The sequence below is a fragment of the Nilaparvata lugens genome, chromosome 14 (assembly GCF_014356525.2).
Source record: "Nilaparvata lugens isolate BPH chromosome 14, ASM1435652v1, whole genome shotgun sequence".
In the NCBI taxonomy this organism is placed as follows: Eukaryota; Metazoa; Arthropoda; class Insecta; order Hemiptera; family Delphacidae; genus Nilaparvata; species Nilaparvata lugens.
Genome location: NC_052517.1, coordinates 11134852 through 11162310, shown reverse-complemented (window position 1 = coordinate 11162310; position 27459 = coordinate 11134852). Strand labels below are relative to the sequence as shown.

At 34.7% G+C, this 27459-nt stretch overlaps 2 protein-coding genes across 5 annotated transcripts in view; one reads left to right on the top strand and one right to left on the bottom strand.

Moving 5' to 3' along the window:
• Nucleotides 1–27459, top strand: part of LOC111058137 (sodium channel protein Nach) — a 475868-nt gene that overhangs the window by 113238 nt on the left and 335171 nt on the right. The window lies entirely within an intron of this gene.
• LOC111048269 (RISC-loading complex subunit tarbp2) overlaps nt 1–27459 on the bottom strand; it is a 46846-nt gene that overhangs the window by 11928 nt on the left and 7459 nt on the right. Inside the window, exons 2-7 of one of the 4 annotated variants that reach the window (XM_022334144.2) lie at nt 26213–26396; nt 21684–21835; nt 16953–17242; nt 13399–13577; nt 9386–9498; nt 5628–5768 (exon numbers count right to left, since the gene is read on the bottom strand). In XM_022334144.2, the coding sequence (XP_022189836.2) occupies nt 5628–5768; nt 9386–9498; nt 13399–13577; nt 16953–17242; nt 21684–21835; nt 26213–26396 (1059 nt within the window). Of the gene's footprint in view, nt 1–5627; nt 5769–9385; nt 9499–13398; nt 13578–16952; nt 17243–21683; nt 21836–26212; nt 26400–27459 lie in introns of all 4 variants that reach the window. The other 3 variants (XM_022334143.2, XM_022334145.2, XM_039440754.1) reach the window with 3 other exon arrangements.

Here is a 27459-nt window from a genome sequence, read left to right as displayed (position 1 = left end):
ATTTACCGTGCCTTGTTTTTTGGTTATTGAAAGTAGAACTTATCTTGTTCCAAATTGTATAGAAGAATACTCTCCTTCATTTACAATAAGTATATCTTAATAATAAAAAATAGTATCATGGTCATTGGTGTTAGCCTCTCATCAGCAAGGTAATCATGAAAGTATCATTGATCAAATTAAAAATAATATATTAATTTATCTACAAATCCCATTTCTCCCCGGATAGTAAGTTGAAAGTGTACATAAAAACCTCCTCGTTTTGTAGGTTTGATGTGTAATTATTTTGCCTCCACTGCTCTAAGTAACTGCTATTGCTTTGACCTTGTACTCTCAGTGAACTGATGATTCAGCAGGCAGTTCATTTTCAGCATAATTTACGGTTTTCTCAGCTCACAGGTGACAGCTCAGTTTCAGACGTGACGTTGCAATTACACACGAAAAGTAACTTCGATAATCTACATAACACATAGGTGCTCCCTGCAAAACCGAAGTTTGAGTGCTGGCAGCGAGTATCAATATGAATTTTCAATACAAAAACTCCAATACAAAGATAAATAAATAAGAATGAAATGAATGATGTTTTAATTAATATTTATACTTGATCAAAATTAAATTAATCAGTAGGCCTATGTATAATACCATTTCATGTATTTTTTGTACACATCCATTCTTCTGAATAGGCTACATTATTTTTAATTTTCATGTGAATAATATTTACAACAGTTTTGCATCACAATATTTTATTTTAATTAGTCGTGATCGTTTTTATTATTTTATCCTTTGCTATTTTTCATTTTATCAGATTTATTGCTCACTCCCAATCTCTTGATAAATGAATGTATGCACATTGGGTAATTCCATTGAGTGTTTGATTTAATCTGTAATAAAATCTTGAGCTTGGCATTCAAGGCTCAAAAATGGGGCCTATGTGCCCACATAAGTTTTACATCATATTAATTTAATTATTGTAATAAATAATAATTTTGTATCATATTTTGAACTTTCTCCTCTATTTTATAATATTTTCCTAGCTTCCAATCTCCTGATGAATGGATACATTCATTCGATAATCCATTGCTTGTACTCATCAATGAATTGGCATGAGATTGGTATTCTAGGCTCAAAGACATCCCAACATATTATTTTTCCTCCACCTCCTGTCTAAAATACTTACTTTACTCCCTGGAACATAATACTAAAGTGTCACTTTTTCGTTCTCGGGAGGAAAAAACAGGAAAACTCCCTAGAGCGTAAAAGTGATTCCATTTAAATAACATGGGGAGCATTTCTATTTGAAAAAAGTACATCTAAAATAGGTTATAAGGTCTAAGCTCAGATGAGGAAGCATATAGAGTAGTCATTGAACCAACTAAATTCAATACCTCAACCAGACATTTGATCAATATATGAAATTTATGTTTGTATGCTAAAATTATTACAAACTTCATATCACTATACTGAAAAAATGTAACTTTTTTTATTTTATGTTATTCAAAATACTAGCCAGCGAATATTCCTAACTAATCAAATTTGAAACGGGAACTTCATCATAGCTGTAGTTGTGGCGGCCATTGTTGTTACAACTTTTGCCGACAGATAGTGCTGTCGGCGGAGAACTATGATTACAAGCCAGCTGTTTCTGTTTACTTATTAGATTATGTTGTAACACATTGTTTGGTCACGTACGTTTTTAAAAATTATTCTATTTGAAGTTTTTATAAAAATGTAGGTGGAGGAAAAATGTTGTGTATATCATGAGTGAAAAATGTTTTTTCTCCCTAAGGAAAATTGTTGCCCTTGGCTTCGCCTCGGGCTTCAAACTTTTCCCTCAGGGAGAAAAAACAGTACTTTACACTCTAGATATACAAATAACTATTTCCTATCCCGTTCTTTCCTTATTATAGTATAGATAATGCCTGATAGGGTCCTAGAGCAAGCCATTCACTATCCGATTTCTTGTCCAACATTCAACGTTGATACGACATGGAAAGTGATGATTAAACATGATGATGCCCACATGAGCTCTCAGCTTGTGCGTGGGTACTGGAAAGGGTTAATATGCAAGGGTTATTCAATGAGATGATTAAACGTCCATGCCCACCGGCGGGATTCGAGCCCGCGAACAGGTAGCAGATAGCTGGATTCGCACACATTAGTGACAGTAATAATATAATTCACATAAGTTTTATGTGATGCCCACATAAGCTCTTAGGCTTGTGCGTGGGTAATGAGTGAGAGGGATGATAATGAGAGATGAGACTACTTTTTAGGTCCACGTTATAATGGCAGTGAAGAAAGATGGGATCACAGGGTTGCCGATTTGACTCCATTTTGCCACAGAATGTACTAAAAATCCCAGCCATCTATATTGGATAGCTGTTGGCCTAACTCAAATCTTCTAATTGATTGATACAATAAATACATCATTAAAATGATAAGGAGAGAAAAAAGGTAACATTGTGCTATTCCTCTCCCAAATTTAGATAAGGTTAAACATAGTCCAAAATAGGTTAAGTCTTGTAATGGCTCACTTCAAAAAATATTCAGAACTCAATCATTTTCACAAAGTAGAATTTTTAATTAAGATGCTTAAAAACCTAACAAAGAAGTTGTTAAAATGACATTTTATCTAATATTAGTTTTTATTTTTTGATAAAATAATCAATTTCATGCTAATTATATCACTTTTTGTGTAGTTGAGAAGTTGATATTGTGATAATAAATTATTCATATTAAATAAGAAGCCTAAAGCTGGGTTGACACCAAAGTTAATGACAAACTGTTAACAACTCAATCCTTTCAGATTCTATTAGATTGAACGTAACTTGACAAACACATATGTTCATCATGTGTATGATAATTTATTTTCAATCTAATAGAATCTATAAGGATTAAGTTATTAACATTTTGTTATTAACTTCGGTGTAAACGCAGCTTAAGAAATTGTCAAAAACTACAGTTTTTCTGTGATCTTTGACAATACTTCTTATTTAATACTCTTAGTCTTCTTATTTAATATTAATTATATTATATCCATCAATAGAATATCCCTTTAAATAATTTGATCAAAAACTTCCCTAACATGGATCAGATTCTCTCTCACTCTGAAATATTGGCGGCTAATTTAAAAAGCTGTGATATAATAATATGAACTCTAAATCGACATTATTATTATTATTATTAATAGCGTATGGCTTTGAATGGTGGGGAGACCCAAGGGTAGTTTTACCTTGCCATATTTAGTCCAAAGTTCCCTAATTGGAAATATTGGGAAACCCGAATTCTAAGGTTTATAGTGAGAACAATTCTTTGAATTTACAATTTTCACTTCGAAATAATAGCTATTCATGTATTAAGAGCGTAATGCGTGAATTTATCGCTCGCGCAAAACAGTTATCACGCGACGCGAAGCAGATCGTGATAATTTTGCAAGAGCGATAAAGAAGCATTACGCGCGAATTACATACAACATTTTTTCTACAACTGCACAAACCTGTTAAATTACTTATAACTGGTGGAGTTGATAATAATTCGTCTTCACTGATATCCATCATGGCTGCTTAAGCAGAACTGGTACAACTTTTTAGGTTAAGATCTGACCTACTTTTGGCAAGCTGCTTATAATCAGCTGATTAGCAAGCGTAAAGAAACTCTTCTGCGCATGCGCGAATGATCAACGAGCGTAAAGAAAATCTACTGCGCATGCGCAGATGGTTAGCGAGCAAAAAATTGGATTCTCCTCAGAAATAAGCTTTTTTACGGGGAGAATTGAGTATGTTAATTCTTTTTTTTTACAGCAAGTGTAGAAAAAGTTCTTTTTCATGTTAAATCTACAGAAATTGAGTTATTCGATAGCTATTCTATTTCAATTTATCTTAATAATAGCAAAATAGAAATCCTATTTATAATAACATAATTTCAATAGCAATATTCTGAAATAAACTTTCAATATTAATTAAACCGGGTACCAGCAGCCTATATTGGTAGGCTAACTGAAACATATTTGGGATGATGGACAAAGTCTAGCTAGTCTAGAATGGACAAAGTTTTGATCAACTTTTAAAATTTCATTTGAGGTATAATTCGTGGTTTATCATACGGTAATATCTAAACATCATTTTATTCATTCAAAAATACATTCTAAAATCAATTAAACGACTTATCTACACAAGTGTTTTGTTAGTGTTTCTCATACGGTAATATCGAAACATTATTTTATTCATTCTCAAATAAATTAGTCTACTCAAATTAATAAAAACAATATAAAAATCTTGAAGTACCTTTTATTTTTTAAAAACTTTAAAATAGTTCAACAACTAGTTCAACAAGTGAAATGTCATTTTAACTTGAAAATGACCTACGTTAGGGTCGAAACTAGTTGTTGAACTATTTTAAAGTTTTTAAAAAATAAAGGGTACTTCTAGATTTTTATATTGTTTTTATTAATTTCTTAAAAAGTAGCCGATCTGGGTAAAGTGTTTTTTTAGTCTACTCAAGTATTTTATTAGAATGAAGAAAAAACATGGAGGCTGAGGATTGTCTGTTTACATCTGTACAGTCACTGTCAAAAATAAAATATTTCTGGCAAACTGGCAACATTGCAAAGCTAGAAAGAGATAGCGCTATCTGCTTTGTCAAATGATAGACAAGGATAGCAACACTATTGTCAATCAAATACTGCCATTATAACGTGGACCTCACTATTTATTCACACTCGGCCAGGCTGAGTGGGAATAGACTATAGTGAGGTCCACGTTATAATGGCAGTGGAGAAAGATAGGAGATCAACGTTGTCGATCCTCTGTCTTGTCAATGCCTTCTATAGACTGTAGCTGATAAGGTTTATTGATGTAATATTGTTTATTTATTTATCATTTTACAAAGGCGACTTTCACTTTTCGTGTAGTTGAGAAGTTTATATTGTGGTAATTATTCATATTGAATGAAAAATACTAAGAAATTGTCAAAAACCACAGATTTATTGATACTTAGAAAGACCGGTTTCGGTTATTACACCATTGTCAAACTGCTGGTCTTGTATTTAGTTTTAGTTCATCAGAGATTGACAATGGTGCAATAACCGAAACCGGTCTTTCTAAGTATCAATAAATCTGTGGTTTTTGACAATTTCTTAGTCTTTTTCATTCAAAGGCGACTTTTTAGAAGTATTTTAAGCCTATGTGATGATGATGGGATGAATGATAATACAATGAAGGTAGAGTTATGAATGAATGAAAAATATAGGGAAAATTATTATTCAACTGTTAATTCTCATTCAAAATAATCAATTATATTTTTTTTATTAAGCAAGAAATTATATTTTTCAATAATTTCATAACGAATTTTCATAATTAAAATTAAATATTTTGTTAATTCATTATTAATTCTACATTGTTGAAAAACGATCTGGCAACAGAGCAAAGCGAGAAAGAGGTAGCGCTATCCGCTTTGTTGAATGATAGACAAGGATAGCAATACCATTGCCAATCAAACAATGCCATTATAACGTGGACCTCACTATAGTGGGAATTACATGATCAGTGTGCGAATCCAGCTCTAGTCGTCTCGGCTATCCTGGCCGGCAAATAATGGATTTTTTTATTTTAGTAAAATTTTCTCCTACCTACCTGCAATTCGTTCAATTTAACGCCGAAAGCCGATTTCAGATTCTTGTGAAACTGAGAGACTTTCAGACTTGTTTGGGTGTTGAGGGTACTGATCTTAGTGTCCTTCAAATCCGTAAACTTATTCGAAATACGCTGAATCATCTACAAAAAACAAACGCAATTTCAGAAATGAATCACAATGTCATGGCCAAAACATAATCTAATATCGGGGCACCGAGCTTCGCTCGTTATCTATTTATTGATAGACAGAACACAATTCTTCAAAATGATTGGGGAACGACTAACAGGCACAGCCCAAAACTGTTTCTTCCCCGAATTTTGATTTATACACTATAAATGGTCCAAAAAGTAGGTTATGTTCCACACACTTGAATTCAAGTCCAATTTCAGTCCAAATATTTGAAAACAGAAAAGTTCTTATTGAATAACAAAATAACACTTACTAATCACTTAAAACTGTAAAATAATTATTAACTTTGAATTATTATGATATACCATGTCATGTCAACGAATCAGATTATTTTGATCAAGTCTATTGAATAAATGTCTAGATTCCTCGCGAGATACGGTAAGCTGTTCGATTACACAGCTCTCACGCATCGTCTGTTATCGACAGACGACGAAATTATCATCTGTTTCTCAAGGATGAATAATTATTATCCTTTTCATGTCCTTCAGAGAGTTTTCCCAAGGATGAGACCTAGTGCAATTGAATTTTTATCTCAAGAACGAAATGATGTATTGATCTGAAATTTGGCATGAATATTCATGCTGTAAAAACTCAACATCAAAAAATAAAATAAAAACGTTCGATGTAATTTTCAAAATGGCGGCCATTTTAAATTTTTGATTGCAAATTTCACGAAAACCGTTCACTTCTAAGAAAATTTACAAGAGACAAAAATTTAGCAAATATCATCAAGGATACCTCATTTATTAAGATTGGTGAATGAATAACAGAGAAATTTATTATTTTCGTATTGCATGCATGACCACTTTTCAAAATTTGAACATCAATTACATTTTTAATTCCAATTGTATTTAAGATGAAGCTTTGAAACTCCGTATGGCCATCCAGCTGATTTTACAATGTTTTTCAGATGATCTTTTTTGTTCAAGATCATGCATGCTGTACAAAAATAATGAATTTCTCTGTTATTCTCGGACCAGTCTTAATAGTTTAATCTTAATAGTTCAATCTTAGTTTTGGACACTTAAAATACGACATTTGTAGTCTCCTATCATCCAGGAACAATACCCTGAAATGTTCGACACTACTTCTGAAACACTCTGTATAAATAATAATCAATTTAACATTACAGTATTGTGGGTGATGTTGCAGTACTCTTTCATAATGAAAACACAAATTGAAATTGTCAACCATTTATTTATAACTAACAGGTAACCCGTGCTCCGTAAGGGTGCATTTTAAAACTGTGCAAACTGAAAACTTGACGTAATGATATCTTGAAGGATTGAAAATAGGCCTATAACCATCCTCGGTGAATTAAGAATCGATATGCAAAAACTCAAGTTGATTCAGTAGTTCAGACGTAATGATGCGTCATTCGTGATTTTCCTATCCCGTACGTGTATAAGCCAGTTCTTTCCTTCATTATAGTATAGATTTCAATTTGTGATTTCAATAATCAATTTTTTCTCCAACGCCGAAATTCAAGCTTTAAATCATAACTCATGTTGAATTTTTATGCCTATCTGTTCTCAACATTCAGGAATAGCTGGATGGAAGACCTTTAGTTACAGCAATGTTAATTAAAACCGCTCGATTAAATTTGAAAAAACTAGTTTAATTGTAACTAATTAAAACAGCTGAAGAGACAGTTGCTTGTCTTGTTTGCCAGGGTTTAAATATTTAGTTAAATAAATGATAACTACAACAGTTCGATTAAATAAAAAAAATGTTTAATAGTAACTAATTAAAACGACTGAAGAGTGAGTTGCTTGTCTAGTGTACCAGGGTTTAATTTATCGTAGATTTACCTTCTGCTCAGCACAGCACTTCAATTTGCATGGTATGTACATCCTTAATTATTATTTATTGAACTTCCAACGGTACACTCACGTCTATAGTGAGGTCCACGTTATAATGGCAGTGTTTGATTAGCAATGGTATTGCTATCTTTGTCTATCATTCAACAAAGCGGATAGCGCTATCTCTTTCTCGCCTTGCTCTGTTGCCAGATCATCTTTTAACAATGTAGAATTGATAATCAATTAACAAAATATTTCATCTTAGCAATGAAAATTCATTATGAAACTATTGAAATATAAAATTGATTATTTTAAACGAGAATTAACAGTTAATAATACATCAATAAACCTGTATCAGCTACCGTCTATAGAAGGCATTGACAAGACAGAGGTTCGGCAACGTTTTTCTATCTTTCTCCACTGCCATTATAACGTGGACCTCACTTTATCCATAACTACCACAGTAATTTTGGTTAATGTACGCTCAAGATCTCAGTTCATCAAGTACGGTACCTACTTTGAGATACTAAGGCGAGGTTGCACAAAAGCCGGTTAAATTTTAACCGTGATTAAAATCACGAGAACCAATCAGAATAGTTTTTTTTAAGACGGTTTCTCTGATTGGTTCTCGTGGAATTAATCACGATTAAAATTTAACCGGTTTTTGTGCAACAGGGCCAAGTGGGTAGTTGGGCTGTTAAGTTTATCAAGTTTGATGGCATCAAGTTTTGATGATGTATCATGCTCTAGTCAAGTCAATTCTGCAGAATGGCATAGTTGTTTGGGGGGGGGGGGCTGTTTCAACTGTCATATTGCTGAATTATTTGTAGCACACAAACTGATAATTAAAACTATATCAAGTAAAAATCAGGTTCTATCCAACGGATATGGTTTTTAGTGATTTTGAGGTCATGACTCAATTATACATAAAAACCGTAATTGAATACTTAATAAAATATAGATCCGATTTTCATCTCACATTAAACTCTACACTTAATTATTATAATCTGAGGGCCACTGCTAACAAATATGTAACCTATAACACTAATATTGAATGTACAAGGAGGCAGTTAATTTACATACTAGGTACTAAAATAATAAACCTTATTCCAAATCACTTTCTCATGGACAATAAGATCAGCGGAAAAATTAAACTGGATATACAGTAATTTCTTCTTCCATTTAGGGCCGGTTTCCGAGCTCGGGATTTAGCTAAGTTCTAGACTTTGAACAGTTGGAGTCAGAAAATTGGCGTTCCAAAACAGGGCGTAGTCGCAGTTTTTATTTTCTAATTTCTATAATTGAAAACGTTTTTCCTTGACGAAATTAAACATTTCTAAATAATTCAAAATAGCTGAAACTTAACACTATTTTCTCTTTATTCTATTTCGTGTTTTATTTTCTAGTTTTTTGAAATTTAATTCAAACGTGACTTTGACGACTACGACTACGCCCCGTTTCGGAAAGCCAAGTTTCTAACTCCAGCTGTTTAAAGTCTAGAACTTAGCCAAATCCCGATCTAAGATATATAAGACTCAAGATTTCTGCTCCAGCATTTTAGCCTAAGGGAGAAGTTAGTTTAAGTTTCGGTTTTTGTTTTTAAATCCAAATATGCTGGAATTAATCAGAATAAAAATGTACGGTATGATTAATAATCCACTGGACTTTATGAAAGCAATAGGAGCTTGTCATACTGAAGTTGCCCACGGACCCGGACTGATTCTTGATCAACTGAGATCTCGATGAAGTGAATAAATTATAATTACCTCTTCATCATCCTCAAAAGAGTACTGATTGTTCTCGATAGGCATGTCCTTCAGCTTCACCCACATCTTGTTAGCAGCCTGACGTTTGGCTAGTTTTTTGGATTTGCCAGTGCCTGAAATTCAATAAATTTATCATTTATTAGTTTTCTTTTTTCATTTTCACATTTCTCACAAGTATTTTTTTTATTTTCCAGTCATTGAAATTCAATCAATCAAGAACTCAATGTTTCCAATGTTTATTACAAATCAACACAATATTCATCATTTATATTCAACAGTCACAAATAATTGACCGAGCGAAGTGAGGTCTAAGATTCAAGTCGACGGTTTGGCATTTCTCTTGATGTTTTAATGTTTATATGTTGCGCATTTACGGCGAAACGCGGTAATTGATTTTCATGAAATTTGACAGGTATGTTACTTTAATTGCGCGTCGACGTATATACTAGGTTTTTGGAAATTTTGCATTTCAAGGATAATATAAAAGGAAAAAGGAGCCTCCTTCATACGCCAATCTATATATATAAAAGCGAAATGGCACTCACTCACTGACTGACTGACTCACTCACTCACTCACTCACTCGCATAACTAAAAATCTACCGGACCAAAAACGTTCAAATTTGGTAAGTATGTTCAGTTGGCCCTTTAGAGGCGCACTAAGAAATCTTTTGGCAATATTTTAACTTTAAGGGTTGTTTTTAAGGGTTTAAAGTTCGTCTTTTAGCATGTATATTCTTCTTCTCCCAATCTCCTAATTATAATTGAAGTTTCCATATCATATGTTACTATAGAACTATAATCTAGATAGAGTACCTCTTCGAAACAGTTGTTAACTGGCAACTAAATTAATAATTTTGTCAGGTTGGCATTAAGTTGAGTTGACTTTGTTAGGTTGAAGATTTAAATGCATTTATCGCGGAAAAATTGATTGGGCACTGCTACTTCAATCCTGGGAATATTATATTACTAGCCGTCAGGCTCGCTTCGCTCGCCATATCCGTTTAGTCTGGACCCCCGACTGGATTGTCCTAACATATGATAAAAATGCTCAAATGAAAAATGCAGGCGAGCGAAGCGAGCCTGCTGATCTCATTCTTGGACGATCCAGTCGGGGGTCCAGGGGGCGGAGCCCCCTGGCTAGACGGATATGGCGAGCGAAGCGAGCCTGACGGCTAGTATTAGAGTAAAAATCAGGCTATAGACTATCAGACTATCATAAATCAGCTGACAAGTGATTACACAGATGTGTGGAGAAGCCAGTCTATCGCTGTATTTCCATAAGGTCTATAGTTTCAATCAGGTACTTGTGGATGAGAATACTGCGTGAGGTCTACTGTTCACAGAACTACTAGTACAGTTGAAACATAACCTATTTGTAATATGGACATATTATTAATTATGAAAATTTGGGAATGGAATAGTTTTGGGCCAAGCCTGTTGTTCCTTCCCAATCATATTTTAATGATTTGTGGTTGTATCCACAAATAAATAAATACGTCTCAACAGCTGTAGTAACTATGGTAAACGTGATATTTTCGGGCTCTTTCTCATTCATTTTTACTTTCCTTGCCCTATTATCATAGGTAAGGAAAGTATTGCTTTCCGAAAAAAATTAAGGTACCCCAATTTCCAAATTTCTATACGTTTCAAGGTCCCCTGAGTCCAATAAAGTGATTTTTGGGTATTGGTCTGTATGCAAGTGTGTGTGTGTGTGTGTGTGTGGTGTGTGTGTGTGTGTGTGTGTGTGTGTGTGTGTGTGTGTTGTGTGTGTGTGTGTGTGTATGTGTGTGTGTGTGTGTATGTGTGTGTGTGTATGTGCGTCTGTGTATATGATATCTCACCTCACAATTAACGGAATGACTTGAAATTTGGAACTTAAGGTCCTTACAATATAAGGCTACGACACGAACAATTTCGATCAAATGCAATCCAAGATGGCGGCTGAAAAGGCAAAAATGTTGTAAAAAACAGGGTTTTTCGCGATTTTCTCGAAAATGGCTCCAACGATTTTGATCAAATTCATAACTGAAAAAGTCATTGATAAGCTCTACCAACTGTCACAAGTCTCATATCTGTAAAAATTTCAGGAGCTCCAGACAAAGTTCGATTTTATATTCCCAATTATCAGGCTTCAGATACAAAAAAATTCAAGTGGAAAAGATTGAGCATGAAAATCTCTACAATTAATGAATGTTCAGTAACATTTTCACCTAAAATTTAAAATAAGCTCGGAATTCGAGAAAATGTGATTATTCAAATGCAAACGGTTGGCAACTGTTGATTCTATTGAATCATTCACTACTAAGAGATAGAAGACCTCGTATGTCTCCAGCGTTATTGTCCAGTCACCAGCTGGCATAGTAGACTTGATATGAGCGTGAACACTAGCGTCAGATGATCAATTCCCATAACGGCAAGGAAAGTTGTATGAGTGCACCACACCATATTTTTTATGCTTTTTTTGTGCTATATTTTCTCTATGGTAATATCTGGGGTTTGCAACTAAAAAAATCTGGTGTGGCGCACTCACACAGCTTTCATTGCCGTTATAAAATTTATAAATTGACGCTAGTGTTCACGCGCATCTCAATTCTACTATTCAAAGATTTGAACCAGCTGGTGACAGGACTATAACGCTGGAGACACACGAGGTCTGCTATCTCTTCATAGTGAATGATTTAATAGAATCAAGAGTTGCCAACAGTTTGCAATTAAATAATCACATTTTCTCGAATTTCGAGCTTATTTTCAATATTAGGTAAAAATGTTAGGCCTACTGGACATCAATTGTAGAGATTTCCATGCACAATCTTTTCCACTTGAAATTTTTCATTTAAATTGAATCTGAAGCCTGACAATTGGGAATCTAAAATCAAACTTTGCATAGACCGGGCGGAGCTCCTGAAATTTTTACATATATGTGACTTGTGGCAGTTAATAGAGCTTATCAATGACTATTTTAGGTATAAATTTGATCAGAACCAAAGTCGATTTTTATTTATTAAAGATCTTGTTCGGAAATAAGCTCCAGGAATAATAATTCTCCACACAAACTTTCACTAGCGCACCTCGAAATGTTCTGTCCCTTAGATCAGTCTCTACGCGGTCATCACTCTCACAGCTCACCTGTTCAAAAGTCCAATTTGGTGGCCTGAGTGATCACTCCGCTATTCTAATAATTAATCTATTTGACCTGGGTGTATGAATTGTTACATTCACTTTATTTAACAGTGCCTATTGATTGATACAGAAAGTAAATCATCAAAGTAATAGGGAGAGAAAAAATAAGGTAACCTTGTGCTATTCCTCTCCCAAATTTACATAGTCCGAAATGGGTTAAGGTGGGCCGTCCACTGGAACCGATTTCGTCCGAACTAGCAAACTACCAAACTCGTCCGAACGATCCCCCAACAAAGAAAGCTGAAGATACTCGTCCATTGCAACAGACTCATACGTCCGTGCACGGCCGTCTCCGGCCGATCAAGTTTTCGATCCGAATTGAATGGAATTTTCCGGCTCTATCCGTCCGAAGTCGAGCTGAGACACCATCATCCTAACCTCAAAATTGTTTCACAGTTTTGACTGTTTTTGTTCTGTTTTATAAATCTATTTTTATCTTTGTGAGTAAACACACACAGAAGAATGACTTTCCCTACTAACTAGCTTGCCACTACACTTTCTGACAACCAGCAACATATTGAACTTGACTGACGAAAACGGTTCCAATGGACGACCGTGTTCCTCCGAATTAACGGCCGGCAGATTCGTCCGATCCAACGGCCGAACGGATCGGTTGAATACGGTTCTAGTGAACGGTTACCCTAAGTCTTGTAGGTAGTTGTTCGCTTGAAAAAATTTTCAGCCCTTAATTATATTCACTAAGTAGATTTTAAATTTAGATGCTTCAAACCCAAAACATAGAAGAAATTTCATAATAATATTAATCACTAATATTATCATCACTAAAAAATCATCTATTCAATTACTATTTAATTATTTATTCACTACTTACCAATCTCCTTGTACTTGTATACAAGACAACAAATGGTGAACTGTCTCTCATGAGGCAGTCCCTCCTCATGTTCCGTCTCATAGCTCGGGGGCGGCCAACGCCTGGACATGCACAGCTCTTGCAGCAAACCAATCGGGTTCCCCATCATTTTCTGTTGCTCGAAAGACGAGTTGTGACTCCTGCAAACATACAACTTGAATAAATATTAATTGTTATAATATTAACATTAGGTAATAGTTTTCTGGGGTAGTTCATCTGACTCTGTTGAGGTTAGTATATTAGTTGGGTACATAAGAGAAGTCCAGAACCAACTTATTCATGCAAAATTTCCTTGTGCTAGATACAGGGTGGCCCAAAAACCTCGTATTTTCGGCTCATTTTCCAGTTTTCAGCTATTTCTGCCACATCTCGTAATCGGACAGAAAAATTTGCTCTCGCCTTTTTTCTAGAATATGAAATTCTGAAAAAAATGAGATCATTCGGAACTCTCTATCTCCAATGAGTACTGAGTTATGACTTTTCAAAAATTAGTGAAATTTGAAGAGAAAATCAATTTTGATGAACTTTAGTTTTTGAAGTCCCATGCGGTTTGAGTAAAATTTAATCATGGTTACCCTTCTAGGGTGTCTATGAAAACGCGAACATATCTAGTTTTCTTAAGAGTATCTAGTTTTTCTTCAACTTTCTGTTAGCCTGAGCTGATGACCAGTGAGTATGAGGAATACAGTGTGGTATGATATTATAGAATGACGCATTTAATGGTGCATACAGACTTACACGCAACAAACCCGCGTATTTCGCTTTTCATCAGCTGATGCTTCATATGTATTTCTATTATATGCTGCATTTGTACAGAAACAGTATTCCGGTAATAATCATACCATCAGGTGATGAAAATTGAAATGTTTGTGAGCAGACTTATAAATAACAAAGTCTAATGAATAATTATATATAATAAAGGAAAAAATCGGCTTTAAAACTAGTCGTTAATAGTATCTCAAGTCACGGGAAGAGACCTTTTGCAGGCGAGAATGATGTTTCTAGTAGAGGCGTTAGCCGAGTCGACGTCCAAGTAACTTATACCATTTTTGTCATAATAATCTAGAAAAGAATAATTGGGAAACAGAAAATATCACCTGCTTGTGCTGACATGCATTCTATAAACATAACCTAGTTTACAAGTTTCGAATCAGGAATTTCTTGATTGTAGTTGACAAAACTTCCACCTGGAGCGCTAAAAGGCGGCTTTTTGTCCCAGTTTTGCTGTTCCTAATTTGGAACTAGGAAACATACTCGACTGTAAAGAAATCATATGATTTTATTACAGTATAGTATGCTGTAATGAGAATCATAATGCTTATTTGTTCTACAATCAGCTGTTTACCGGCTTGATTTCATGGATGTAAAACAGCTGTTTTTTGCCATATTTACTCAATTGCAGCTGTTTTCCATGCATTAAATCAAGCCGGTAAACAGCTGTTTGCAGAACAAGAAAAAATGTGATTTTCATTACAGCATACAGACCATAATTATTTCTCTTTACAGTCGAGTATGTTAGGACTCTACTGAGTCCTAATAATAACATCTGAGTAATTAATATCCTAACTCAAATATTAAAGAGCTCATTTAAGGAGTTTCAAGTTATAAGAACTCATCTGAAATCTTATAATTTAGACCTTTATTATTTTATTTGAGCTCGATGGGTCTCTCTATTATGAACTTAAGTGCGAGATAAATTTCTTTTAACATGGCTCTTTCTCAAAGACGGAGAGGATGCTCTATCCTCCACTAATCTCTCCCACTACCTAGCAGCATTCTCCTTCTTTTGTGTCTGTGTGAGAGAGCTTTGTAACGCTTCGCTCCCCTCCACTGGCAATGTTCCAAAGTGATATGTTTGTGTATGTTACGAAGATGTGTTCATCACAAGAACCTGAAGCGAAATGACACGGCGCATCCAATTGTGCGCAGGATGTCCGTCTGTGACTATGCTACAAACTGTGGAGGGAGAAATGGGTTTCTCCTCTTCATGTTAAAAGTAATTTATCTCGCACATTAGGCGTTACGAGTTAGATCATGTTTACAGAATGCAGTAAAACTCGAGCAGCAGCAGGTAATGATTTCTGTTTCTCAGCAATATTATTCTTTCTCAGATGAGTATGACAAAAAATATTGTACGTAACTTGTACGGTAACGTATTTACCGCATTCGTATGATAATTCTGGCCTCAACTACGTTTCGGGCAGAAACAATCATACTTATGCGGTAAATTATCGTTACCGGACTTGTTACGTAAAGTACTATTCAAGTCTTTGAAAAAATGATACTAAAGTTTTCATATTGTTTTTATTTGAATCAAGTAGTCCATTATTATAAGCGAAGTGATTTTAAGGCTGTGCAAAGGCTAAAATTAAACCTTCTACTGGTGACATTTTTCAAACTATTTCGATTTGTATACTATCAAGCTATCAAAATGAAAAAGTTTTCTCAGGAAAACGTTTTTTCCCGATCATTACTTTTTGAGATATGAGCGCCTAAAGTTTTAATTTTTGGGACAGAACATTTCAAATTCGGTAAGAGATAAATCCTTGAAATTTAAAGGATATATTCTTCATGGTATTGTTGATCAATCAATAAAATATAGACTTAGAATATCAATTTTTGAGAGTTATTAAATTTACTAAAATTTACCAAAAATAATTTTTAGTTGAGTTATTTTTGGTAATTTGAATAACTTTCTCAAAAATTGATATTTTCAGAAAAGTTTTGTTTTACTAGATCAACAAAACCATGAATCAAGAATAAAGAATGTTTTATTGTCACGAACAAAATAATTGCATTGACAAAAGTCACTTCATAAGGATACAAGAACATTGATACTTTTTATACAAGTACATGTTATATATTATAATATTACAAAAAATAGAAATAGGCTAGTTAAACCTCTAAATCTCAAGGATTTATCTCTTACCGAACTTGAAATGTTCTATCCCAAAAATTTAAACTTTAGGCGCTCATATCTCAAAAAGCAATGATCGGGGGAAAAAATGTTTTCCTGAGAAAACTTTTTCATTTTGATAGCTTGATAAATCGAAATAATTTGAAAAATGTCACCAGTAGAAAGTTTATTTTTATCTTTTGCACAGCCTTAAGAATCAATCGGCTTTTAAACGTATGGTATAGGAAATATACAAATGACGAATCATCACGTCAGCAGTTCTGAGGTACTCACCTCTCCACCTTTGATACTAAAAAATCGATGTTTGAAACCTCTACCATAGAGAAGCAATAGCGTAAGAAGGTATCCCATGGTATAGGGTGTTTATGTCGCAACTTTTACTGTTATCTCAAGCCGATCACTGTCGATTTTTACAGTTTTGACCGGGTAAGAGTGTATGAACGGCACAATATGAGAGACTACCAGCGTCATAAAGCTTTACAGGAAAGAACTACGTGGACTATATCAGCTTGAGATAACAGTAAAAGTTGCGACATAAACGCCCTATACCATGGGATATCTACTTAAGCTATTGTTTCTCTATGCCTCCTCTACTCACACTTGCACTCTCTCCTCCTCCTCAACCACCACTGCCCCTCCTCCGCCTCCGCCTCCTCCGGCAATGAGGGAGTCGAGCACCGCCTTGGCCGCCGTGTGTTTGGCCTCCTTCTTGCTGCGCCCGGTGCCTTGGGCGACCACATCCGGCGCCACCGACACGCGGTAGCGGAACGTCGGCTCATGGATGGCCCCCTCCACCTGCACCAGTTCGTACTTGGGCGTGGTGCCGCGACGAGACAGCAGCTCTTGCAGAACTGAGACTGGTGTTTTCGACGGCAACGACTTGATTTCCTACGGACAAAAGTGGACAGAAATAGAGTAAAATCTAACAATTTCGAACAAGGTTTCTTTCCTAAATATTGTATTATTACACAATAATATTGTGGAAAAAGAATACAATACAAAAACTAGAGAAAAAGAATATAAGAGAAGAAGAGGAAGAAGAAGCGGAAAGAAGAAGAAGAAGAAGAAGAAGCGGGAAGAAGAAGAAGCAGAAGAAGAAGAAGAAAAACTAGAAGACAACACAAAAAAACTAGAAAAGAAGAGCAAGAAGAAGAAGAGAGAGAAGATCCAGTAGAAGAAGACAGGAAGAAGAAGAAAGAGACGAATACAGGTGATGAACACAGGAAGAAGAAGAGGTAGAATTGGACAGAAGAAGGAGAAGACAAAAAGTTATGAACACAGAAATGGAGAAGAAAAACTAGAACAATATAAAAAACTAGAGAAGAAGAGATGAAAAAAGGAGAATAAAAAGATGAAGAAAAATAAGAATAAGAAGCAAAAGTAGAAGACGACAGCTGATGAACACAGGAGATGAAGAAGAAGAAAATAATAATAATAAGAATAAAAAATTAAGAAGAAGAAGAAGAAGAAGAAGAGGACAGGAAGAAAAAGAAAAAGACGAAGAAAGGAGATGAACACAGAAGAAGAGAGAGAGAGTGTGTGTGTGTGTGAGAAAGAGAGAGAACCACTAGACGAAGAAGAAGAAGACAGAAGAAGAAGAAGAAGAAGAAGAAGAAGAAGAAGAAGAAGAACAACAACAACAAGAAGAAGAAGAAGAATATATTTTATTTATTTGTTCGTTTGTACATCATCATCACATTTCAATTATCATCACTGTTATTAATAAATATGAGGAGAAGAAGGAGAAGTAGGAGGAGGCGTGGAAGGTGAGGACAAAAGAAGAACAAGGATAATGTAAAAGAAGGAGAAGATAGATGTTGAAGAAGAATAAGAAGAAACATAATACTCACATTAGTTTCGACTTGAGATTGGTCATAGTTTTGAGATATTTGAAAGCGTTGAGAGCAGATTGTATCTGGGCCTCTTTGGATGTACTTCCTTGTGGTAAAAGAAAAAAATGTCGAAGATGATGATGATGAAGAAGAAGGATGAACAAAAGAAGAAGAAGAAGAACAAGTTGTGAAAGAAAAATTAGAAGAATTAGTGGTAAAAGAAGAAGTAGTATTAGAGGGAGAAGAAGAAAAAGAAGACAGGAGTAGAAGAAGATGAAGAAGAAGAAGAAGAAGAAGAAGAAGAAGAAGAAGAGAACAACTACTGTATAAGAAGAAAACCGAAGAAAGGAAGAAAAAGAAGTCGAAAGAATAAGCCAGAGAAGAAGAAGATGAAGTAAAAGAAGAATAATACTTCTCAGATTGGTTCTCGTAGCATTTAATCACGGTTAAAATTCAACAGGCTTTTGTGCAACTTAGGTGTTGGCAAATTAATATCGTATCATATTAAATGAAAACTAGAAGATATTGTCAAAAACAATTACTAAAACAATGTGAGACACATTCTCAAAAGAACCAATAGAATTTTTCTTACAAAAGCATTCCTCAATTGAAAAATCTGGTGTGGCGCACTCACACAACTTTCCTTGCCGTTATGAAAATTGATCACCTGACGCTAGTGTTCCCGCGCATCTCAAATCTACTATTCAAATATCTGAGCCAGCTGGTGACAGGAAAATAACGCTGATGACACACGAGGTCTGCTATCTCTTCATAGTGAATGATTTAATAGAATCAACAGTTGCCAAAACTTTGCAATTAAATAATCACATTTTCTCGAATTTCGAGCTTATTTTCAATTTTAGGTGATAATGTTACTGAACAGTAATTGTAGAGAATTTTATGCTCAATCTTTCCACTTGAATTTTTTCGTTTGTATTTTGAAGCCCGATAATTGGGAATCTAAAATCAAACTTTGCATGAATGGGGCGGGGCGGAGCTTCTGAAATTTTTACAGATATGGGACCTGTGGCAGTTGATAGAGCTTATCAATGACTATTCAAGGTATAAACTTGATCAAAATCGTTGGAGCCGTTTTCGAGAAAATCGCGAAAAACCGTGTTTTTGACAACATTTTCGCCATTTTAGCCGCCATCTTGAATTGTATTTGATCGAAATTGTTCGTGTCGGATCCTTATAGTGTAAGGACCTTGAGTTCCAAATTTCAAGTCATTCCGTTGATTGAGACTTTTGGGACTTGGGACTTTTTTGGACTCAGGGGACCTTGAAACGTATAGAAATTGGGGTACCTTAATTTTTTCGGAAAGCAATACTTTCCTTACCTAAGGTAATAGGGCAAGGAAAGTAAGAAATGGAAGACCATACAAAAATCTATAGAAGAAGAAGAAGAAAAAAGATAAGAACAAGTAGAAGAAGAAGAAGAAGAATATGAGGACCGAAGAATGAAAGAAAGGAGGAAAAGATAGAGAGAAAGAAAAATATGAAGAGAAATAAGAATCTAAAGAGGAACAGGGTAGAAACAGAGGAAGAAGCAACATTTTGTAAAGAGGAACGTGATGAGAGATGATTGAAAATGTTAAAATAATATTATGTAGATTAGGTGGGCTCATGAATGTCTCATTTTCTAAAGAGATACGTGTAAGATGATTAAACATATTGGAATAATAACATTATTGAACGAGCGTTAGAGAGAGCCTTAGTTTTGATTTACTGAAGGCCAAAGTCGTTGTCCGTCTGTTGGTATGTTCTACAATAACTTGAGAAAGAACTGATCAATCAGCTTCAAATTTTGAAAATGGTTTCTCCGAACCTTTTTACAGGACAAGTTCGTTGAACAACAAAATTGACTCACTCCTTCGTCCTTTTTCAGGATATGGAAATAACATTGAAAGTGCATGAGAAAAAAATGTGTTGTGATTTACCATTTAGTCAGCTGAATAATAATTCATTGAATTACAACAATTTTCCTATTCATTCATTCATATCATCAGCTGAGGCTGTTTGGAAGCTATCACACAGACAGACCTTCATGCACTGACACATGATTTCAGCTGGTTAATATACAACTTAATTGACCGAAGCGAAGCTGAGGTCTTAGTTTCGACTCGATCGGCTTTCGTCTGTTTGTTTGTACCGCAGTTACAGTCGCAGTTATTGTCCGATTTGGATGAAATGCAAGTTCTTTGAAACAAGGCGCAGAAACGTATGTGTAACGATTTTTGATAAAACCTCTGGGTTTTTTTTGTAATATTTAAAAAAACAAACTAACCTCAATCCAGAAAGGATGTGTCTTTGAAGATACAGCGATTCATTGCCTTACTTTTTCGCATCTATTGTTACGAGCACATGGTGGGCGAGTCGGTAAGACCACGGTCTGTCACTCTGTGGGACACAGGTTCAATTCTCCTTCCTGCCAGATTTTTTTTGCAGATAATACTAATATTGTTTTATCTTATTCTAATAATATTTTGCAGATAATACTAATATTGCTTTATCTTATTCTAATAATATATCATAAAATAAGTTATTATGATTAGATAGTATAATTAAATTGAATTTAAATTATTATTATATTGATTTAACAAATTAATTGATAAATTATATTAAAAAATCTTTATTGTATTAGAGTCCAATACTGCGCAGTTGTAGAAAAAATTTTTATGTTAAGGTATAAAGGTAATTTTTTTCCTTTTTGTGTAGTTCAGAAGTTGATATTGTGGTAATTATTAACATTGAATTAAAAAGACCAAGAAATTGTCAAAAAACACAGATTTATTGAATACCGGGTTCGGTAATTACACCATTGTCAATCTCTGATAAACTCTGATAATGACCGAAACCGGTCTTTCTGAATATCAATAAATCTGTGGTTTTTTGACAATTTCTTAGTCTTTTTCATTTAAAAGGTATGTATTTGATATAAAAGTACTCCTTGATAAGTCCGGTGTCACTGGAAACAGTGTCTCTAGCACTTTCAATGGAGAAAATAATAGATGACAATCATGGCTAAATCTTCACAATATACTGTACTTACTGTACTGGCCCTTTACATCAGATTGAAAGTTGTATTCATGAGCGAGGTCTACTGTTCGCAGAACTACTAGTTTACAACTTTTACATCAACAAACTGATACGGGTTGAGATATCAATGTGCGGTTGTCACCATTCATTTTTTTCTCTTGGAACTGTATCGAAATAATGTATACTTGACCACCTCATTTAAAAAAATAATTTGGATTCATATGAGGGCCAAAGATATCGAAGAGACAGAGTAATTTTTCATTTCAAATAGGATCCTCAATGAAATCTCCTGTCAAATTATACTTTTCAAAGAATATTTAGCTGTTTTCATAATTTTCATTAACTCTGAATGATTAAAAGTTGCGGGTTTCAAAGATTACAATACAAAAGTATGTTCTTGAGCGGGTTCTCCAACCCAAGGTGTCACTAGTTATGTGACTCATTTGAAAAGCACTGACCATCATAGCAGCCTCTCTCAACGGCATGGGTTCGACAGTGGGCTTGGGGCCTGGGGGTCCGTGTCTCGGTCCGCCCTTCATTCCACCGCGCTGCTGATGCATGAGACCCCCTCCTGGTGCCAGGGGCGGCATGCTACCCTGAACCGGCGCACCTTAACAAATTAAATCATTGCGGAATCTTTACTAATTAATAATAAATTATACTTATTCAAAGTCATGAAATATAATTGATAATGATGTACCACACAATGGGTGTTTACATTTTAAATATTAGTTACAACCCCTAAGTCACCCCCTTATGAGGGGTTGACATTTTTTTGTACTTCAAAAGGTGGAGTATTCGATTATACTTATCCTGAAAGTTATAGTATTATATCTACAACTGTCTTCAACTTAATGAAGGGAATTCGTATGAAAGGTGAGTCATATTATGTAGGCTATTCACATACATATGACTCACTCTGTATAATCTTTTATGGTGAACTAGCAGGTAACCCGTGCTCCGCAAGGGACTATTTTAAAACTTGACCGAGTGGAATCTTGAAGAGTTTTGAATAGGCCTAGAACCATCCTCATTTAATTAAGAATTTATAATCAAAATTCCAAGTTAATCAGTCCAGTATTTCATTCGTGATGATGCGTCAAACATAATTTTCCTATCTCGTGCGTGTATCTAGTAGCCAGTTCTTTACTTTATTATAGTAATATCGGGGGACCGAGCTTCGCTGTAGAGTACAAAAGCATAACAAATTTATTACGAGACAAGAAATTATAATAACATTAATACAGAAATGTTCTATCTAATCACAGTAAATTGAGATTAATTCCCAGAGGTATGCAAAAATCTCCCTCACAAAGGCCCGGTAGCACAAAAGCCGGTTAAATTTTAATCCTGATAGTGATGTGGATCGGGAATATTCCCAGTGGGAAGGAACTTATGATTTGGTAATATTTCCGAGGCCAAGAAATTTTGGGAATTTAAGGGAATTTATGGGAACTTAAGGGAATTTATAAAATTGATTGAAATTGATCAATCCCACTCATATTTTACTTCAATATAATCAATAAATCATCATACTTTGAGCCTGTTTTTGCTCACTCACTCACTGGCTTTCAAATACTCGTATAGTCAAGTCAATGAAAGATTATAGAGGAAAAATTTTGGAAGTTTTTGACCCCGTGGCTCTTCTGAGGGTAGTAAGGGGGGTAAACATATCAAAAGTCCCCACTCCTACCCCCTGTGCTAATAAAATAAGGTGGTGGGGTTGAAAGTGCCATATTATGTTTTTTGCATATTATATCTCGAACAATATGTGCCTTTCGGAAATTTTTGTCGAACACAATCATTATATTAAAGCTCACAAATTATCCTACAAGTTTCATTTCCAACATTTTTCCATATCTCTCATAGTTTTCTAGGTATGAGCTCTCTAAGGTATCACATTTTGAAGAAAACCCCTTCCGGCTCCGATTTTTACACCTTTTTGGCCTTATAACTTTTTAATGATTCATTGAAAAAATCCTTGCTAATCATGGGTTCATAGAGCATGTATATGCTCTCCTCATATTCTCTTCAATTTCATCTATGGTCTCACTATTTTACGCATCTCCCAATGATTGTTGCAGCCGTTATAGTGTTGAGTGTGAAATCTTCAGTTTAACAACAATAGATCAATTGTCAGGGAAATTGAGAGGGAATGTTTGGAACACAATATTTGACTTCGCAGCTTTGTTTGAACTAGTTGGGTGAACATATCAAAAGTCCTCATCCCTACTCCTTGAGCTTTAGGGATGAGGGTAGTTTAAAAGTTGCTTTTTCATTTCTGGCTGACACGCATGTAACTGGGAAACAATGCATTTCAGCGACATGGCTAATTGAGTAAAAATGAAGCTAGATAAATTTCCTACAAGTTTTGTACAGTAGAGTTTTGTGACTTTTAAAAGTGTAAAATCTTTGAAAAGACAGTTATTCTTCCAACTTTTTGCACTTTCAGGGGTTATTTACTCAACAACAATGAATCGAAAAAATGTAATTTTTTACACAGGGGGTAGGAGTGAGGACTTTTAATATGATTACTCCCTTACTATCCTTGAAAGGACTGCGAGGTCACAAATTGGGTTCTAACGTTTCCCTCTATAGCTTTATTTGAGCATGAGTTAAGTGATTAAGTGATTTTATTACAAGTTAAGTGAGCCTTAATGACTCTTGAAAGGTTGTGAGCTGTGGAATTATTTTCTTTTTAATATTGAATTAAACTCGAGAATGCTCTTGTTTTAGTTTAACCTATTCTGCTGTATTTATAATTTCTAATTTTTTTGATTTATATTCTACTCTAATAGGGGTTCAATTATTTTTGTGCGGAGAAATTGAATAAAATCATGCAATGAAAGATAAACTACACTCAATACTTTGTTGACTTTGTTTACCTGATCTACAGGCATTTATTAGTAAGTGAAAAAATCTTATTCAACTTGTAAGACATGAAAGTAGCATGATAATAGTGGTGCAATTGGATGATTTTATTGAGTGCCAATTTCTCCTTTCAGTCTATGAACTTCAAATTACTGTTTTATTTGAACTTACTACAATTTATAAGTTATTCATCCTTATATTTAGGCTATTACATAAATCTGTTGTATAATAGGTGATTGAGACCTTGTGTAACAAAAAACGTCTTTTTCGGTTATTTTTTATGAAAGAAATCATAAATTTCCTCAAGTTCCCATAAATTCCCGGGAATTTATGATTTTTGGGAATATTTCCCTTAAATTCCCTGGGAATATTTCCTCGATCTTAAATTCCCGGGAATTTTACATCACTAAATCATGATTAATTTCAAATCAAAGAAGACCATTTCAAAAAGATGGATCTACTGGAATTAATAAGGATTGAAAATAACCCGGCTTTTCTGCAACTGGCACTAAGTACCTGATTGGATGATTACAAAAATTCAACAGCTGAGTTATAATTTTGACACAGTCCCACACACATGAACTCGCTCACTCACTTCCATCATCAACAGACGACGAAATAATAATTATTATCAGCTGTTTTTCCAAGGATGAATAATAATCATCCTTTCAATGTCCTTCAGCGAGTTTTCCCAGGGATGAGACATAGTGCAATAGAATTGTTATATTATAAACCTACTATGTTCGTGAGAATCGTTAGACCCGGTGAAATACAAACATATAAACAGAAATTGCTCGTTTAATAGCATAGGATAGATAAGTTCTTCAACTTGGTGCTAACCTAATAAAGTGACAGAACCCAAAATCTTGTTTAGAAAACTTCAACTTAATGCCAACCTGACAAAATTGTACTGGTTATTAATTCAGTTGCCAATTTAAACTAAGTGTTTCGAAGAGGTAGACTCTCTAGATTATCTATAGTTCTATAATATAGCATATGGTATGTAGCCTATTCATTTCCCACGAATGAAATTTGAACATTTATTCTGAAAAATCTAGAAGGAAAATTGAAATTTGGGCTTCGAGGTGCACGAGATGATATTTTTAGAATATGTACATTCTGTGTACAGTAAATTGTTCCAGTTCCAATCGTAAATTGTTCCATTACGTGACTAGTGCAAAACATTCCCATGGAACGCCATTTCAAAATCGTTGGTTCAAGCTTTTGGCGCGCACTTATAAAGTTGATTTACACCAAAATGTGTCGTTTACTAGCTGCGTGAATGAAGAAAGGCTGTTTTACAAACTTACCGTCTAGAAAAGTGTGCATTTCTTTCATTCAATTACTCTCAAATTTTCTATAAAAAAAAATGTTTATCAAACATAATTTTGTTGGTTATGTATTCTATGGTTATGCTATGGTAAACAAGCTATAAGCGCATGCGCAGAGAAGCAAGCAGTCTACAAAATTCAATCGACCAATGAGAGCTCGGATAGTTAAAACTGTAACAATTTACCACGCTTCGACTGTGGGGCAGGAACTTGGAACTGGTTTCTGGTACAGAATCTGTTAAAAATCTTCCCATGGGACGCGGAATTTTTTACCTGGTAAATTGTGAATCGGACAATTTACCACATTCTATGTACACAGAACGGGCCCTATGTCCAAATTTGAAGATCGAAATCATTCCTGTTTTTCCGGTGTGTAATCCACACGTTGACACATTTTGAAGCGAACAAACGAGCCAACACAACCCTACTCTCTCTTATTATGTACAATATACATAAATGAATTTCAATCCTATTATATTAAGCGAGCAATGTCTGTATATCTGTTTATATTTTTATATCTGATTATCTGGTTATTTATGTTCAACGGATCTCGAAAACGGCTCTAACGATTTTCACGAAATTTGGAACATAGTAGGTTTATGATATAAAAGTTCGATTGCACTAGGTGTCATCCCTGGGAAAACTTGCTGAACGAAATTAGCAATACTTTCCTTACCTATGGTAATAGGGCAAGGAAAGTAAAAATAACGAGCGAAGCTCGGTGCCCCGATATTAATAGGGGATAGCTTAAATGAATTTGAAAGGCAGAATTGAACAATGGTTACCTGGTTTGGGAGGTCCAATAGGGCCAGCATTCCTGAGATTGGAGTCCATCATCTGCTCACCGACCGAGTTGTTGTTAGGCGTGGGAGGAGGACCCACCATCAAGGAGGATGGTACCGAAACTTGATCAAGGGACCCCGGCACTGATGACGAAGCTGATGAGTTGTGCTCGTGTTTCTTCGATTTCTGCTAACAAATTGCACAAACAAATCAAATCAAATTTATTCTCTTCAACACTTTACAAAATTGATGTATATTGCACAGCACAACAATAAATACAGTAGTACTACAATATAAAATAGAATTCATAAGCATAGCATAATAAAGACTATAGTAACGATAGTAATAATTTTTTGTTTTGTACAATATACAGAATATTATAGTAATTGGTAAAACCGATTTTTGAGAATTTTTTTTCCAATTTCAATTTGCAATAAATTTATTTTGACACCCACATACATATTTACTACAGAGAATAACAAAAATAATAAATGCAAAACAACAATACACATTAAAACAAAATTAAAAGAAAGTGGTGCAAAGAAAGGATAGCAGATTGACGGGGTTTTCCAACTATGGATAACCATGTACTTGGAAAACCTTCAATCCTTGAGAAGTGAAAAAGGTATCAGGAAAAGTAAGTAGACGGTAGATATGAAAGGATGGGATGGGGGAAGAATAATTGACCGAGCGAAGTGAGGTCTAAGATTCAAGTCGACGGTTTGGCAATTCTCTTAATGTTTAAATGTTTATATGTTGCGCATTTACGGCGAAACGCGGTAATAGATTTTCATGAAATTTGACAGGTATGTTACTTTTTTAATTGCGCGTCGACGTATATACAAGGTTTTTGGAAATTTTGCATTTCAAGGATAATATAAAAGGAAAAAGGAGCCTCCATCATACGCCAATATTAGAGTAAAAATCAGACTATACAATTACTAGTAGTTCTGTGAACAGTAAACCTCACGCAGTATTCTCATCCACAAGTACCTGATTGAAACTATAGACCTTACCTGTTATGGAAATACAGCAATAGACTGGCTTCTCCACACATCTGTGTAATCACTTGTCAGCTGATTTATGATGTATAATTCTAGTCTGATTTTTACTCTGATATTGGCGTATGAAGGAGGCTCCTTTTTACTTTCCTTGCCCTATTACCATAGGTAAGGAAAGTATTGCTTTCCAAAAAAATTTAAGGTACCCTAATTCATGTTTTCTATACGTTTCTAGATCCCCTGAGTCC